This window comes from Oxyura jamaicensis, chromosome 11, assembly GCF_011077185.1.
Source record: "Oxyura jamaicensis isolate SHBP4307 breed ruddy duck chromosome 11, BPBGC_Ojam_1.0, whole genome shotgun sequence".
Classification (NCBI taxonomy): Eukaryota; Metazoa; Chordata; class Aves; order Anseriformes; family Anatidae; genus Oxyura; species Oxyura jamaicensis.
In genome coordinates this window covers 20,813,434-20,831,624 of record NC_048903.1, presented here as the reverse complement: position 1 = coordinate 20,831,624, position 18,191 = coordinate 20,813,434, and the positions used below count along the sequence as shown (strand labels likewise).

General features: G+C 46.6%; 1 protein-coding gene across 5 annotated transcripts in view; it reads right to left on the bottom strand.

Annotated features, from left to right (window-relative positions):
* Window positions 1-18,191, bottom strand: part of ZFHX3 (zinc finger homeobox 3) — a 475,206-nt gene that overhangs the window by 71,071 nt on the left and 385,944 nt on the right. For all 5 annotated transcript variants that reach the window (XM_035336639.1, XM_035336636.1, XM_035336637.1 and 2 more), the window contains one exon: window positions 4,361-4,592. In XM_035336639.1, coding sequence (XP_035192530.1) covers window positions 4,361-4,592 — 232 coding nt within the window. The remainder of the gene's footprint in view (window positions 1-4,360; window positions 4,593-18,191) is intronic.

Below are 18,191 nucleotides of genomic sequence, written 5' to 3'. Positions count from 1 at the left end.
CAGGGCAGGAGTAACAGGTAAAGGAGGAAACATCAGTTATGAGCAGCACTTGCCTAAAGAGAAACAGGCCCAGCTACTGGGGCTGTAACAAATCCACGCCTCAAGAAAGAGCAATGCAACAGGGCGAGCAGGGCCGTGTGCGGGAGGCGAAGCAGCAGTCCTGCTCTGGGCCGGCTGCTCCACACACGGTTGTCTGAGTTATAAAACGGGCTGCGGGTGCTTGATGCCTTCTAGAAGGAAACACTTTCAAAGCCAGAATGAAAATTTGCTGCAGGTTGTTTCATTCTTTTATTTCTATCATTATCTAATGAGTCATAAGTGCATCCATCCCTACATCTTGAGAAGCTTTTGGTTTTTATTATGTTTTTTTCCTAACCCCCCATCATTAAAAATCAATTAGCTTATGGTAACGTTATACAGATGCTTCTGCAGCCAGGGGCTGACATCTGCAGTGGCAGCAGCCCAGATACTACAGCAATAGATGTCCAAAAATACCCCACAGAGGAAAATAAACTCCCACCCCTAAAGCTGTATTCATTCCGACCAACAAAACAGCCAAACGTCCAGCCTGGGCCCACCTCCCCGTCTCCTGCATAATTAGCACACTTCTCAGAGCAAGCAGAAAAGTTTAATTGTCTTTAATTATCGTGTTCAAGGAGGACTGGATTTTTTGCTTGATGTCCATATAATTTCCCTGCCAATGACTTCATCATCCCTTTACTGGAAGTGAAGTGTAGCTTCTAAAGCTCTTTTCCATAAAAGACACAAAAGTTTCAGTGAAGGCTGTGCTGCTGGCACAAGCAAAGAGACAAAGGTCCTTGTGTCTACAAGGCTGCTGCTTAGGCTGCTGCATGTGTTTTCTGAGGGGTGGGAGGGAATGAGTTGCAACTAATGTGCAATCAAGAACCATCACAATTACAAATGTAAATGAACAGGCAATTGGCACTGACCTTTGCAGATTGTTAGAGGACTAATTAAGGTATGATCAGACACTCTCTTCCAACAGATTGAGATGCTTCTACACAAGCAAATATCTACGTACCACCCCAGAGACAGTAATACTTTTTCCTACACGCTTGCACGCACCAGCGCGTTAAGCACACACAGACACATGCGTTTAACCCTGGCACCTTGTCCCTGCCACAGGGCACAGGAGGACAGAGTGGGAAGGGGAACAACGCCACTCGACTTACTTGGTCTGTGCAGCCCCATTTACGAAAGACTACACCAACAGGGCTAAGCTACCTTTTATTGCCGTAACCAACAGATTTACATACTTAGAGATGAGGAGATTGGCAAAAGTTGGAAGAATTTACGGGAAGAAAAAAAGTGGTAAAGGATCTTTCAGCACTTCCAGCAAAGCCACAGAGCTCTCCAGCATCAGAGGTCACGATGGTGGCTGCCATGTGCTCACTACAGCAGGGGGAAGCCAGCACCTTGCCGTGGGTCACAGCTTGCCTGGGGCCTCCCTTGGAAGCAACTGGCTGGAGCCCATCACCTCCTGGAACCTCGGGACCCCTTACACCACCACCCTACATGCCCTCCTTCTTAGTCGCAGCGGACCAAAGCACCAGGAGTGGGACGAGGCTGCACAGCACTGCCGCGGCCACGCAGCACCTGCACAGAAGGGAGCTGCTCTGCCATGGGCAGCCCCGGAGCACCACGCAGGGACGTGGCCGAGACCCTGGGCAGGGCTGGGCCACCATCCAGAAGGAAGTTTTGCAGAAGGCAGACAAGCTGCAAGGAATAAAATGCTTTAAGAGTCCACAGAAAGATCAGTGGTAACAAAAGGGGACTTGCTTTGAAAAAAAATGAAAGCTGCTACTACTGTATTTGTAGGGAAAACGAATTCTAAACAAATATAATTAACTAGAAGGGGAGAGAGGATCACTACGATGATTACCGGGGAGTAATAGCAGGCATCAAAACAAACTACTACACTTGTAATGCAGCAAACCAGGAAAAAAGTCACTCTCCCTGCGGGCCCCATCGACAGAGAAGTGTCGCAGATCACAAAAGCACATTCTACTCAAGGCGTCTGAAACACAGGAAAGATTTTCTCGTGTTATCAGTTATCACAAGAGACTTCTCATCAAAAAGCACCGAGGAAAGTCTGCCTAGCCCACAGAAAAGAGGATAAAAAACATAAGAGGGATACGGTAGAGACAGCATCGTATTATACAAGAGGAGTAAGCACAGAGAGCAAGCTGCAAACAGAACTGCAGCCCTGCTCTGGGAGGAAGAGATGTCCCGCCCGGATGGCATCATGCCCGTGAGGGATGTGAGCGAAGCCCCCCCAGCGGCACGCTGCTCTTCTGAACGGCTGCACCTATACGTGCCATGTGCACAGCAGCCAAATACACGCACAAACTTCAAACTGAGACAAAGCAAACCCGTCAGGAAAGCGTAGGTATGTGTCTATTCCTGCTCTGCATCACTGCGGAAGAATAACCACAGCCAGCTAAACAGTAAGTAACAGCAGCATTTTATAGCACTGGAAGGTTGAAAGTTGCAGGAAAAAGAATAAAAGGAAGGATCAGCCTGTTTGGAGCAGATCTTTTTATGCTTGAAGAAACTGCACTGAATAAGCCCAATCTGAGAAACAAGGTGCTGTGGCCTGCACCAGCCCAGTGTCGCTTGTGGTGAGTGGCGTGCTGAGTGCCTCGGGTGTGCTGGCAGCGACCCCGCTGCATGCCCTGGCCTCTGGCCTCTTCTTGCTGTCTTTTTAACTCAGTTTTTGTTAAAACAAAACAAAACAAAACAACAAGCTTAAAGGAAATTATCTCAAGCCATTTGAAAGAAGTATTTTCCAACTGAGATTCCCGTTTAGTGATTAGTCAAAACTTTCAGTAAAAAAAACCTAACTCTTAAAATAGTTGACAAACCCTTCTCAGCTAGTCAGCTTCTGCAGTCTCAGTATTTGCAATGCCATAATCCTGGCAGACATATGGGGAAAAAAAAATCTAAAGTAAAAAGCAAATATAAACAGAGTTTCAAGACCGTTCTATGTCACAAAAGGGCACAGATGGTGTCTCCTCTACTCCTTTTAAGAAACTCACAAGCCATACAATACTGGGCAATGTTCTTTTGAACTTTTTTTTTTTAAGTGAAGCATCATGGAGAAGCAGAACTTCTGTAAGAGCTACAGTCCCCTGCAGCACGGTGCAGCAACTACAGCATGCTGTCCCTGTCACTGTGACCTTTAGGAAAGCATATTCCATGCACTTAACTCCACCGGGCCTCCGAGTTCATGGACCGGTCACTTTTTTCCATGAGACTGAATTTAATTCCTAATAAAAAAACCCATTCTGGTTTCTTGTCTCTCACTATGGCTATTAATTGCAGAACACCAGTTCATCAGAACACCTTTCTGTAAGAAACAGCCACTTCCACAGCAGTTATGGATGGAAGTCTGGCTGCAGCTCAGAGGATGGTTGTGATGAATTCCATCTGCATCCCCCCCGCTGCAGCATCGCACCTGACAGTGCATGTACCAGCCTTCTTTGGAGGGAGGAGGAGGAGAGCCTGCCCAAGAGGACTTTATGAGATCTTGACTTTTCCTAACATAAAAAGCTTCTGAATCATTTAAATGATTAAACAAAATGTAATTTCTGTTTTGCCCACATTAACTATCCCCGTTAGGGCACATTTTCTGTTGTTAGATTCACAGCTCTCTTTCCCCAGTGTATGTCCCCTCTGCACGAGCAAACGCTCGCCTCACGCCATGTCTCCACTTGTCAAGAGGAGACAGAGAAAACTGGCAAACATTTGCCACATCTGCCCCTTCTTCCGCCCACCCCTCTCAACTAGCTCCTCAAGATCCATTGTGACTAACAGACTAAAAATCAACAAAAAAGCTGGGACAGGAAGGCAGTGGTGCTCTAGTCATCACCTGATACAATGAAAAATATCTACAGAAATTATAGTTCATTAATCTGTTAGAATTGTCCATATGTTGCTGTATCTTTAGACATATAATATTCCACTCTTTAAGACAATAACTGAACATACACACTTCTCTAAGTGTCAAACTTGCATTTAACCCTACTGGAACTGAGAAAATTACCTACGAGTATGAAATGAAGCATGTGTATAACTAGTCAGTGCTTCAGAGCCACCAACCATAAGCCCTAAGACGCAGAGCTGTCCCTGACACTGTAGGTACAATGGGGGCCCTGTCATGCTTCAGGACACGTTCCGTAACATATTAATGAAGCATCAACCCCACAACAGGGAGGAGAAACAAGAAAGTGACTGAGCTCGCCAAGGAACTCTGCAGACAGCCTAATGCTGCTAGTCAAAAACTGACGCACACGAGCTGGGAGCCCAACACTGTTTGTGCAAGAGAAGCAGCACTCACCAGCATCAGCAGCTGGACACTTGCGGATGGTGAAGATCTGTCCCAGGTCTTCCTCTTCTTCAGGGAGACCCTTCTGGAGGCGTTGCAGCTTACGTAGGCTTTCACTCCGTTGGTGTTTCATGGAGCGTACGTGCTGGATAAGGTTCAGCTTGGCCTTGGTGGAGTAGTTACAGAGGACACAGTGATAATAGCAGCTTTCACCCTCAACCCCGCTCTCATGATGCTGAAGGTGCTGTGAAGAACAAAGTAGAGAGATGTGAATTTCCTGCATCATCTCCAGTCTCTCTGGGTTAGTCCACTGCAAATTGCTAAAAGCCACCTGGGAATTAGGTAAGAAACCACTTTTTGAAAAAGAAACACTGAGATCAAGACTGTTTATTCTCAAGATACCACACACTCTCCTGCTTAAAAGGCAAGAAAAACATAACACACTGAATTGAGCACAGGAAAAAAAAAATGAGATAGGCAAGATCATCTTCAGTGAAAGAAGATACAAGACCCAGCATTAACAACCATTCACAACATACACATGGCTAATCCTTTCACATTTAAAGCTTATCCTGGGAGGGCATCCAACCTCACGTCAAACAGATAAAGTTAAATTTAATAAATCCTCACTGGAAACCAAGAAGGATAAAATAAAAACAATTTTAGAATGCAATGAACCCATTACATGGAGAGGTCCTGAAAACAGTGTATGGAAGCGGAGCATGGGGCGTGTGCCATCCTATCGCCTGGCGCTCTGTTTCCTGCAATTTTGGTTTTACTCCCTCAAATCTGGAAGAAAGCAGCAGGCTGGCCCAGGAGACAGTCCTGACAGCAATCCAGACTGAAAAAGCAACGGTAAGCATGCAGCTGGCAGTCACCACAAGAGGTTAGTGCTTGGGAAAAACACTTGCCACACTCCAAAACTGTGCTATCACAGCCAATACAGCTAATTTGAGAGTATTATGCCCTGATTACTTGACAAAAATCTATCAATTGCTTAGCACAGTGGTCCACACTGCTAGGGAAATTAATAACTATTTTACGTTATGGATCCCAAGGATGCAGCAATTATTTCGTAAAACCACAGGGAAGAATTCAGTGCTTACAGCTGGCAGCTAGAGCTCAGCCGCTCCCCCTCACTGGGGTACTGGCATGGCTATTCCCAGAGATTTCACAGGAGCATTCCTGACTCCCAAAGTAAGGGCTTGTCGCAGTGAGAAGAGAAATGGATACCAAAGTCAAACAACATGGAAGGCTCCTCAGTGAATGCTGCTTGGTGTTTCCACCACATACCTATGTTACAGCTACGAAGTAATCCACATCAGCTCTTACCATCCAGCCTCAAGACCTTCCCATCTCCTGAGTCACCTCACGACACTCTTTCCTCACCACACGTTTCACTCAGGGCACATAAGTAGGGTGATTTGGATATGATCTCCAGGCTTGTCAATCAAAAATATTGTCTACGTGCAGCCAGCACCTTCTGGTAAAATTTCTGAAGGGTATTATCTCAGTTACAGCTAAGATAAGACTAGAGACATATTACCCAGCTCTGTGTGCTTAGCTAACACGGAGGAAGGAGAGCCCTCTGAGTCTAGGAATGATTAAAAATAGGATAGGAGCTGATGCTGAGGCTTCTGATTGGAAGTGCGAGGGAAGAGAATAAATGTATTCTAGATCTGGCTAATTAGACTAGCCTCTTTGGGGATCACGATGTATTTAATTAAATTCACTGTAATATTTGAAGAATCCACCAGGGCACTAATCCCACTGGTGCCCTCAAAAGATTTTTTTGCTGTTTTCCCTCATAAGAACGACTTCTTCCTCTTATTTCTATTGTTTGCATGCATTACCCTCTTCCTGAGCCAGAAAAAGAGCAACGGCTTAAGACATAAAAAGCCAAGGTTAGTGAGCCAGGCACAAAAGCTGTATGACTGGCTCGCCTGGCCCAGCTTATCCAGCCTTGTTCCACTCCGCTTAGATCCAATTTCGGCAGTAAAATCTCCCCACTGTCCCATCTTCCCGTGGGCTGGAGCTTCTGCTCCAGGAGATGCACTACCTCTGCTTCCTTCCTTCAGCTGAGACACACATCAGGGAAGCCCTAGGCCTACGAACAGCACATTCAGGCTTGGGAAGTGTGAAAGAGCTCAGTAGTAGCTCTTTGGCAGGAAGGCACAGGAAACCCCTGGTGAGCAATTACAGAAAAATCTGGTCATGGGTTCAAGGAAATAGCAAGGACATGGTCACCAGAAGCACAGCCTGAACCGCTCTAGTTTAAAGGAGGATTTTAGGAAAACATTTATTTTAAACAGTTTAATAAATGTGTCTCATTTTCTGCTCTTCTTTTGCTCCCACTCCACGGATGTGAGCTATGTCCAGGAGTCTCTTATGCTGGAGTAGTGAAGACATGGAGATGCCAAAACCACCAAGACCACAATGTATACGGCACATCTACCTCAGTGATCCGCATCTGTCTTTCAAGAGGGGACAGGAGAGGCCAGAGTGAGACAGACACAAAAGGAAGTACTAGCTGCAAGCTACTGGAAATGATGAAACACTGGACAAGAAGTGTAGTTATTGTCCATCACATCGTTAATCCTTCTCATTGTGAGAATTTATCCGTACCACAGAAAACAAGTTCAAAATATGAAACCAGGGCTTCATTAGAAGACAAATCAACTTGAAAATCAAAGAAATACATTGTTCCTAGGAAAAGCAACCAACGTCTGTCAGAGAACATTGATTTCTGCAAGTCTGAGTGGGGTCTTTACCTCCCTCCCTTTCAGTGATAGGAAACTTCCAACATCTGGTTCTTCACGCATGGCATGCAAAATATTGATCAGGTTTAGTCAAAGCTCCACTTTAAATCAGAAACAGACAGAAGAACGCTCTGATGGAAACCATACGGCTCACAAGTAAAGCTTCCCAAGGGGACAAGGGCTGTTCCTGTACATACACTAACTGCAGCACACCACCGTACCACTCACAACACCTATTCCGACACACAAATCATACCAAATCCAGCCCATCTTCCATGTGGGAAATGCTCGGATCTCCATGCAAAGCTGTGCTCTCACAAACAATGATTTTATTCAAAGACCCAATTTCTTTCATTTGCCGTAATTTTACACTGCTTCCCCCCAAACCTTTACCACAGTTCCCAATCAGTTATGGGAAAAAAGTTTGGTAATCTCAGGTCGGCGTCAAGAACCTCCTGCCCCGACCTACCCCGTGACCGCTGGTGCCCGGCAGAGCTGCCCTGACGCAGGCCACGGGACGCAGCCGGGGGACTGGGGGGGACCGCTGCGGCCGGCCCTGGTGGCAGAGGAGGCCGGAGCATCTCGAGTAGCTCCTCGCTGGGGTAGCGCTAGCCCGGGTTACCTCCGCAGCAAAGCACAGCTGCTCAGCTGCCACGTGCCTGCCAACAGCCAGGATGGCTCCAGCGCTGCCCCGAACCAACGCCAGGTCAGTGTTTCAGATGGGTTTAGGAAATACTGCACAACCACTCCACCTTCCCTGCTTTTTGGGTTTGGCTTGAAAAAGCAGCATATTCAGAGGGGATCTGGACACGAGGACGGTTTAAAGAATCAGCAGAACAAATTATAACTTGGGCTTACCTGTCCTGCAGAGTGCCCATGGGCTAACAGATGGCAAGTCCCTCCGGGGCTCAGCACCACACGCAGCCCCTGGGCCCTCCACATGAGAGAGCAAGGGAGAGGGAGGTGTCTGCACACACACACAGATCGGAGCTCAAGGGCTGCCAACAGCCCCCCAGCACAGCAGCTGGCTAGGGAGGCAGAAAAGCAGAAGGGGCAGAGCAGCGAGGGCAGGAGACACCTGCGTGAGCACGCGGGCGCTGGGACGCTCTGACCAACGCCGGACTGATGGGCTGGGCTGCCTCTCCAGCCCCTGCTTGCTAACATCTGGCTTGGAATTGTTTTCTTCTAATAAACAATAGCATAATAAGTGCTCATAGCATATGAGTATGGAAATCCAGTTTTTAAACAAACTAAAGAATGATGCTATACTCCATTTTTCTTCCTCTCCACCTCCATCCCACATATGCCCCAAATTTTGTTTATTTTATCATTTATCTTTTCCCCATCTAGCACTTTTGCACCCACAGTATGTTTCAACGATCATGGAATTTAATGAAACAGCTGTATTAATCTGTCAGGCTGCAGGCAGTCCTTCTCACCCCCACACCGTGTATTTGGACTGGCTTTTCAGAGCTGAGACCATTTTAACGAGAACTAAGGATTCATGCGGCTACCACCACACAAGTAATAAACTCTCCTGCTGAATACCTTTGTAGGTGTTTTCTGTATGTAATGATTACTACTTAAACCAATTTCTAAAAACTTTTGTATGTATTTTAAATTTAAAGAGAAGTCAAATATACGCCTTCTTGAAACCTCTTCTGCATCAAGTTTATTACAGCCACCATGTGAAGAGCTCAATTCCTACAGTAGCGTGAACACACGATGCTTGTTACAGCACTCTGTTGCTAGAAGGGACGAAGTTGCTTTCCATAATCCATTTGCTATGTGTAGTGGGTCAGATACTTCTATGGGGCGTATCTGAACTGTCACCCTAGCTCACTAGGGCAGAGTCATAATCACTTTGAACTACCTGTTGCTTTTGATGTTTATTGTTCACCAGAAAAAGAGGCACAATTTCTTCTATGCAATCTTAACTTTATCACATGCTTCCCCTTTGGAGGGCCCTAGAAGCTGTTCATGGTGAACCTACACTGACAAGCGTGGGAACCTCACCAGTCCTTGGTCTGCAAACTGTAAAATCATCCATCTCTGCAAGTTGTGGGATTGCACCTCCACCCTCAGGAGGTCCTGATGGCACAAAAAGCAGGAGACCCTGTAAGAAAGCTCTCTGCAAGATTGAGTATAGCCCTCCACTTCTACAGACCTCAAAAAGACAACAACCAGTAGAAAGAAACTACATAACTGCCCCCAACAAGCAGTAGTGTTCTTCAGCACCCCTCTCTGGTTTGCAAAGATTTTCTGCTAAGGTCTAGGTGTCTGCAGGTAGGAAAAGCAGATGAAGTATTGGGCCTGAGGGCCAAAGCCCAAAACGGAAAAATATCTTTCATTAACTCTACGCAGCAAATAGAGAAACGATACAAAAATAAATCCTTCCTCACCAGCAGCTGGGTAGTTGGGTCCCCAGCCTCAACAGCAATTTTATTACCCTGGCTTTTTTTTTTTTTTTTTTAAACACAAACACGCTTTTTGCTTACCAGCTCTGATCACTCGGTAAAGTGAATACGGTGGCATGGATATCTGAGAAGCAGTCTAGAAAAATCTCTTTCAAATCTCTTCTGAAGTTACTGAAGTCATTTTCTCCAGCTGGCTCTCACGTTATGTGACAATCCTTCCACAAAACCAGAAGCCTCTGAATTAACAAGAGCTTCTTCAAGAAACATTCCACTGAAGTCCTCAAATCTTGAACATCTTCAGAAGAACTGCATCAGAAATCAAACTGTGTCTCTTCCCGCCCACGCAGCATTCCTCTTACCACTGAGCTCAGGATGACAACTATTCTGCTTGCACAGGTAAAAATAATAATGATTTAACAGAACTGACAGACGTGACAGATGCAAGTGAGGAAGATGGAGCCAAAAAGCTGCTGAGGGGTGGCAAAAGCTGTGGAAGGGAGCACTGCCATAGACTTGCACCGCTCCTACGTCTTCCTGCAACGGCCCATGGCCAGCCAGCACCAGTCACGGGGCCGGCAGGACCCCTGACAAACCTGCAGTAACCACAAGGCATGCAGAACCAGGGAAGCACAGCAGAGATTATGTGAGGTATTGAACCACACATGCTTATTGTGAAAGCCAAGAGTGGCAAACACTCCTGTGCTCGGGAGGAGTTGCTGGAAGCACGCCAGCACTACGAGCATATCTGCAGTACAGAAGGATGTCGTGGGACAGACTTCATCAGGGTGAAGTCAGACACGGGTAATTAGTAACGGGCTTGGGAGGAAACACGTCAGATGCCAGCAAGAACCATGCCTAGGATGATGCACTCACAGGGAGCTGGATGAGAGACGAACCTTGCACCAGAGCTAGAGGTGAGACTACAGGTCGCCACGGAAAGGGACCAGACCCTGCAGCAGAACTCAGAAGCCTCTCTTGGACCCCATGTGCCTCTGATCTGCTGCATGAGATAAATCACACATTCCTAGAAGAGAAGAATCTGAATTTTTAATGAAAGTCATGTGGAAGCAGCTGTCTGATCCCGGTCTGTTCCAAGTACTCCATAAAAGTCAGAGCTGACCCATCCGTCTTGCTCTCCTTTCACACCTGCAGGCCCAGCTGGAATTTCCTGGAGCTGAGGGAGGCGCTGGGGAGGACGCGCATGCAGCGAGAACACATGCTGGCTAGGCGCTGAGCAGGCGGGCGTGCACACAACTGCCCCCCGGCCCAGATGTTGTGAAAGGAGGGAGAAATTGATTCTCCATGCAGCAGGTTCAAAAGATGAACTTGTGATCTTTTGTACTTCAACGTCCTGCAATTGTTTACTGCTTCTGAAGAAGTCACATTACAAAACCTTTCGCTCGTTGCAGCCTCTCCAGCTCCTTGCGTAACAGCTCCCTTCTAGCAGCTTGCAAATGCTGTGCAGTGCAGACCCTCGTGGCCACAAGTTTTTGCAGTCTAGCCCGCGGTAACTTGAACAGCCCTATGGTGAGCATCGCTCCTCTCCGCCCCTAAAGCTTTCTCAGTGTCACCCAAGTCCTTAAGAACACCACCACAAGATGAGGACAAGGAGATTTTGCGCAACAAAACTGGATTTTGATTTACTTTTTGGTTTCTGATCTTTATTTTTCTTTTCAAAAGGCTGGAAGCGTAGTACTCTCTCCTGCCAAAGAGTCCAAGATACTTGATGCGAGTCTCTGAATCACACAGTAAGACTTCAAGTATACCACTACGAGCCTCAGTTAACAGCCAGTCCCTACCTTCTGAATGTGTTTTTTCATGTTCAGAATCAACAAGCAGCTTTCCTCAGAAAAGATCCCAGCAGCAACGCACAGGGCAGTTTAGCAGAGACCTGGCACACTTAGGGAAATGTCAGTAATAAAGCACAGGGCAAATAAAAAATAATTATCAGTAAGTGACCGCTGATGACCCTTGCAGCATGGGAAGAGCTGTCCCCCTGGGTGTGAGCCAGGCAGGTGACGCGGGCCGGAGATGCTCTCCCCAGTGGCCGTGAGGCTGGTGCTTGCCATTCTGAAATGCTTTGGGGTTCCCCCACAAACAGCCCCAAAAGCCATCCAGCAAATTGGGTTTGCTCCACCAGCCCTTGAAGTCTCATTAAAAGCCAAATATTGCTCAGCTTAAAGATGGAGAGCTCAGCATGGATTTTACTGAACGTTAAATCAACCAGCAAGCGTAGCCAGCAAACTCTGTGGCACTTTAACTTTAAATAATGCAATAATTATTGAATTTCCTTTTTATAACTGAAGTGCTGGAATGTAAACAATGGGGCTGTAATTGCAGGAAGGGGGGATCAATAGAGGCAATCGTTTTCAGCCATGTTAATTGTAAATACAATTGCTCCAAGATGTCAGCCTCGTTCTTCTCGCTCCCAGAATCATCCTAACGGATGACAGAGTCCAACTTTCCCATTACAGCTGTTCGTTCCTTTAAGAGGTTCTCAATCAGGTCTGATCAATCTGTCAAGATAATGCATGGAGTAAGTAAGACTCTTCCAAACACAAGCTCCCAATCAATAGCCCGGACCTGCTTAATGAGGAGGGGCTAAAGCCCAGAGGGAGGTAACAGTCCCAGCTCCTGCTCATCTCTGGCAGCTAACTTCTTCACAGGACCTTGCTAAGCTGATCAGCTCTTAACGAGGACATTGTTTATGCAGGCTGTGATGAGCAGAATCCCCACATATTCACAGTCCCCCAGGGTCGGTGGACAAAAAATGGCACAGATTAACAAGAGCCAAGAAAGGTTGAACTTGCATTCACAACATTCCCCCCACCTCTTTTAACTGTGCAACAGACTTGAAAGTACTAATTAATCATTCGTTAGAAGAGATCCCAAAAGATGAAAATCTGCATAGGACCACTGGAAATACAAAGGCATCATCTCTAAGATTTCTCCTGTACGCCTGAAGCAGAACAACTCCACGTGTACAGCCGTGCTGTGCAGCTGTGCCAGCCATCCCCCTTCACCCCGGCACAGACACCAACACACCGGAGGAAGCATGATGGTACGTCAACTGAAAACCTCTCGGCGAGGTGAGGAGATGTGAACGCAGCGAAAGGAACAGCCAAAGCTTACTGAGGTCTGTATCAATTCCGGTAGCACACGCGCACCCCTCTGTACCGCCGGGCAGTACACTGCTGCTCACTAAGCACACGGCTTAGCAGCCGAGAAAAGGGTTACAGAGAAATGTCTGCCCGTGTTTCACCGCCACTAAACTATCTTTTCTCCCATGCTGCCTTACAAGAGCTGCCATCACGTGAGCTCTACTCCTGGGCAGTTGCAACTTTCTGGAATTTTCCAGATCCCCCAAATCTACACAGCTCTCCCCAGGGAGGCAGAGGCGTAAGCATTGCTATATGTGGAGATGAATAGGGGAGTGTGTGCATTGATCTTGCTAATTATAGTGATAAAAACAAAGTGCAGTTGAGAGCACATTTCCTATCTGCTGTTCTAGGAAGTGCTGCCCTCAACCTTGCATGCTCCTGCTCCAGCCCGAGCTCTCCAGGCTCCCACTGCAGGGCCTGGGACAGCCGTGAGTGTCCGCACGGGGATTTACCGCTACTCACTGGTGTACCTCTGGCAAATATGGTCCCAATAAACTTCACATGGAACACACTTTCCTGTTAGAAATGAGGAGTGCCAAACCCAAGGGGAGCTTTACTTGGCAGTTTCTGCAGAGCAGCACAGCGGTTTGGTGATGGTGGGGTTCCTCTGGAGTGCTGCAAGCTCACCAACATCTGAATTGGTGACATTTTGCTCCTCAGGAAAGTACCATTTTGTCCTTTCATATTTTTTCATGGATGCTGTCATCCTTGGGGAAATATGACAGAAAAGCCCTGCTCTGTATTTAAAAGCAGTGCCTGGAAAGTATTGTATGGACAGCAACAGGATGAAATTTCAAAGACAGCAACAAAAGTTTAGCCATGACAGAGCCGTATCACTAAGCAGTAGGTCAATCTTCTGGTCAGGGCTTTTCTCAGTCCTGGGGACAGCCAAGAGCTGAGGAATTCAGGAAGCCTTCTCTCTTCCAATGTTTGGAAAAGAAACAGCAAAAGAACAGTTGAACGTGAAGACAAGACAGTAACCAAAAGCAGGCTCAAATATCCCATTACTGACAGTTTAACATATTTTGTACGTATACTTGAAAATAATGAGATCAGCGCAAGTTGTTAAGTTGTGAACAGCCAGGTGAACTGGAGCAGCCTGTGAATACGGAAAGCATCGGATAAAAAACAAATTATATAATCAAAAGGGCTGGAAGGAAATCTGAAAAGTCAGCAGGATAAAAATCTGTTGTCCATATTGTAATTACATGGCTGTTGAGTGATTGAAAAAGGCTTTCTGTAACACAGAAAAAGACCGAGGCTATCGGCACAGGTGATGTGTAATTTCCTCCAACAGTGTTGGGAGTGATCCATAAGTTACCCTGGGAGGGACCTCCGAGGAGACTCCATGCACTAGCAACTAACGCGCTTGGTGTTGTGCCGACAGGGCTGGCACACAGATAAAAACAAGTATCCGAAACCCTCTCTGTATGTGTGGAGACTGTTTTGAGAAGATAAAAATTAAACTAAATTAGCATTTTCCCAAATATTAAGTCTTTTGGGGAAGAAACCACCACTTAACTGAAATAATGTTATTTCAACAGTGGAACTTGTGCTTTAACATCACTTGAAATTTCAAGTTTCTTGCTAAGCCAAGAACTGCTGCTGGAGGAACATGGATGTTGCTTTGATGCCATTTGCTCCAGGTATGCTTGATTTTTCACTAAAAATAGCAAACTCAGAAGTTAGATACATTGGCATAGTCGATTAATTCTTTACTTTGAAGATATAATAATTAGCTACAAAAAGGAATTCCAGAACAAATAAGAGCCCACATGCTCTTCTTGAAAACAAGTTTCAGCTCCCATGTTTGATTTTACTTCTCAGACCCCTCCAGCAGCACGTACGGTATTCTTCCTCTTCGCTTTCAGCCCTCATTACTCTTTCTGTTAGAAGAAAAGCTCCCTGGTCCCCCACAGAAAGAGACGCTCTACCCTGCAGGGAAAGGCCCCCATCAACAGCACAGCTCAGAGAACACTCCTTTCTTCAGAGCCATTATCCACCATCCCAAGGCTTTTGGGAATTCTGTACATTTTTGTCATCTTGGTTGTCACCTGGAGGACAAGGCTGAGGACCGTTCGCACCCTGTGCGCTCCTCACCACAGGCAGCCCAAAGCTGAGGCACCGGCAACGCGCTGGGGAGCGCCACAAGGGACTGATGGCAAGGGGGATGCGGCCCCAGTGACAATTTGCTTCAGTTTCATTGAGGACAGCCAGGCCTCGGCATGCGGAGGGGGGGGACAAGATGTGGGATGCTCCCCCGGGGAGCCCTCACTAGTCCTTTTGGGTGCAGCCCCAGCCACCCAGGGATGGCCGGTCCAGCCCTGAATATCGCACAGCCAGCCCGCGGAGCGTGACGGCAGCCGCGTCCTTCTGCGGAACCACGCTGCAAGGAGGGCGATACTGGTAGCGCTCACACGGACACGTGCACAGCAAGGGACCATTGTAATAATACTCCAAAAACCATATGGGAAATTGAACCAGCCACAGAAAACCACACTGAGTTCACGTTATTTAATAAAATACTACAGACACAGATTAACTTCCCTCGCCCAGTATTTATTGTTTCATCTATCTCTAGAGAAGTTACAAGCGTTATGATAGACTGAAGATTTCCTTGTTTTCATATAGCTTCTTTATAACTTCCTACAGCAATGTACCACATTGAATCCCAACAGATAACCATACAATAACAACAATACACAAGACAATTTTTTAATCCTCTCCATAAATCGAAGAATATCAATATCAAAGAGATGGATGACACAACCTCCCTTCACACAGGCCAACAAGAATGCATTTAGGAACAGCAGACCAAGCTCATCCTTCGTCACCAGTCCTCACAGAGAAACACTCGTGAGAAATGCTTTCACTGTTTCCAGCCAACAGGAGAACTTTGTGCAACCTTGGCCAATGAAAGCCTGAACTCTGTCCTCCTGCCTCGTTGCTGCACCCCTGCAATGCACCAGTGCACACCGCTAGGCACAAAGCCGTCAGCCCTTCCAGAACTCTGCTGTAGTATATCCTCAGAGTCGTCAGGATCATTGTGGCCTGTCAGTACTTAAAGGGGTCTTACAAAAACGATGGAGAAGGACTCTTTACTCAGATGGATAATGATAGGACAAGGGGGAATGCTCTTAAACTAAAAGAGGACAATTAAATTAGACATTAGGAGGAAATTCTTCACCGTAAGGGTGGTGAGGCACTGGAACAGGTTGCCCAGAGAGGTTGTGGATGCCCCATCCCTGTTCAAGGCCAGGCTGGACGGGGCCTTGGCCAATGTGACCTAGTGGGTGGCATCCCTGCCTGTGGCAGGGTGGTTGGAATTAGATGATCACTGAGGTCCCTTCCAGCCCAGGCCATTCTATGATTCTATGATCATCACCAAGTTTTGCTCTGCTCCCTCCTCCAGCATCCCACGCAGCACCCACCTTCCCTTTATTCGATGCCTCTGCTGGGCATACAGGATCAGCTCAGGATACACAAGAATCCTGGACAAATACAATGCACTGTTTGCATTTCTGGGACTCCTCCCGTATTGCCCAAAGGAAGGCGCACTAAACGAGTGTGACAGAATGGAAGTGGAAGGAGGAAATATATAATGATTCCAACAGATGAGAGCTAGGCCTTGAAGGTGCAATGAAAACTGGCAGAGCAAGATAAAACTGGTGAAGCCCTCCCAGTAGAGCAGCCCTTCTTCAGAGGTATAGACCACAGGGCTGGGCACCAAGCTGGGCATCTAAAATTACAACCTTTGATGCAGCTGTTGTGCTTCAGTATACCCAAAACACAAGGACAGGAGCACCATCTGATTTCAGACGAGCACTGTGAAGCTAAGTTCATTAAGTGTCTGTGAAACATACAAACAGAACACAGAACACCACAGAAATGCCCATGAGAAAATAAATAATTCTTCATTCAGTGAAAGCTTTGGATTGTATTAGACAAAGCCTGGGGCAATGTAATGAAAGAGGAAGATAAAAAGAAATGGAATAATTACTCATTCACAGAATGAGGCAAGAATCCTACTAGAAAAATATGTATGGAAATACTTATAATTAAAAACTATCATAATGCCTGCACACAAAGGGATGAATTAAGGCAACCTGAAGTATAATTGTCTATGTTTAAAATGGCTGCGAGTAGTTCCATGAACCGAATGGACACTAATGTGTCTCAAGAAGTGTGTATATAAATTCAGGCAATTGTTCCATGCCCCATACCACTGAGCAAACGCTCTGCAAGGAAAGCCACCAAACCAAGTACTGTTGGTGAGAAGCCTTCCATCTGCAGCCCGTCCCATATTTACCTGGATTACCTGCAACAGAGGGTGGTTACCAGCACACATTCTCAGGCCTGGTTTCCACCAGGAAGGACATGTCAATGGCCCATAACAACTCACAGCAGCAGAACTGTTTGGCTCGTGTATTACATACATGTCTTTCAAGCAGTTTGTAATCCAGAAGCGGGTTAAGTTTTGCTGCTCTAGCTTCACCTACAACAGGCTCTCAGCTTGCATAAGCGCCAGGAGTAGGGGTAATGTTTTTCCCATAACCCCCAACTGACACTGGTACAGTAAGTGAAAACCCAGCCTAAGACACCCTGAGAGGCTGGGGCTGCACAGCCTCACATCTTTGCTGCACTCTTCCAAGCTCCTCAGTGGAAAAGGTCAACATTTTGCACCAGTAGGTGTTTGTTTTTTTTTTTAATCCCTTCATCATGAGCCAACACCCAGACGAGACACCATCCTTAACAGAAAGGCAGAAACTAAACAACCTGCATTTCACTGCCACAAAACTAACAGTGAGTGTGACGGTACAGAGCCAGGGAGCAGCCTGCGGATTTCTGACAGACTTGGTGCTGGCACAACCTCTTCGCGCCACACAAACAGGAAACTGAACCTGAAATCAGAGACAGCCTAAGATACCTGCTGCCCCTTTCCTTGCTGTCAGTCTTCATTTATGAACGGTTTAAGCCCAAGAAAAGCAGTTGAAGCATGTGAGGAGAGCGGGAACTGGGAGTGAGGGCTCATGATCGGAGCAGTCCACTTGGTCTTCCCGCTCTTCCTCACACCCATGTGAGCTGCAGACCCCCACAACTCCAGCTCAGACTTTGTCCAAAGGACAAAAAGGCTTCATGCAGCTCTGAAAAAGGGTTGCTGGCTGCAAATTCAGTTTCAACTACTCAGTATGCTCCAGTCTTGGGCACGAATATAAAACAACCCAAAGTTTCCTTCAAATTGTTAGAAATGCCCCATGTGACACTCTTTCCCTTTTCCCATTGTTTTTCTTTATCAGTTTCATGATAGCATGAAAAACCACCACAAAAGCTCCCAGCAAAAGCTTTGCCAGCATAAAGGTAAGGGCTTATCTGCCATTAAAACATTACAGGCATATGATGTGGTTAAACCTTAGACGTGCATCCTGCACTATTGAATTGCTGAGACAATTGAGAAACACAGGCAAGGCTTCAAGCCAATGCAGCCCAAGGGAGCAGAGGACTCCAA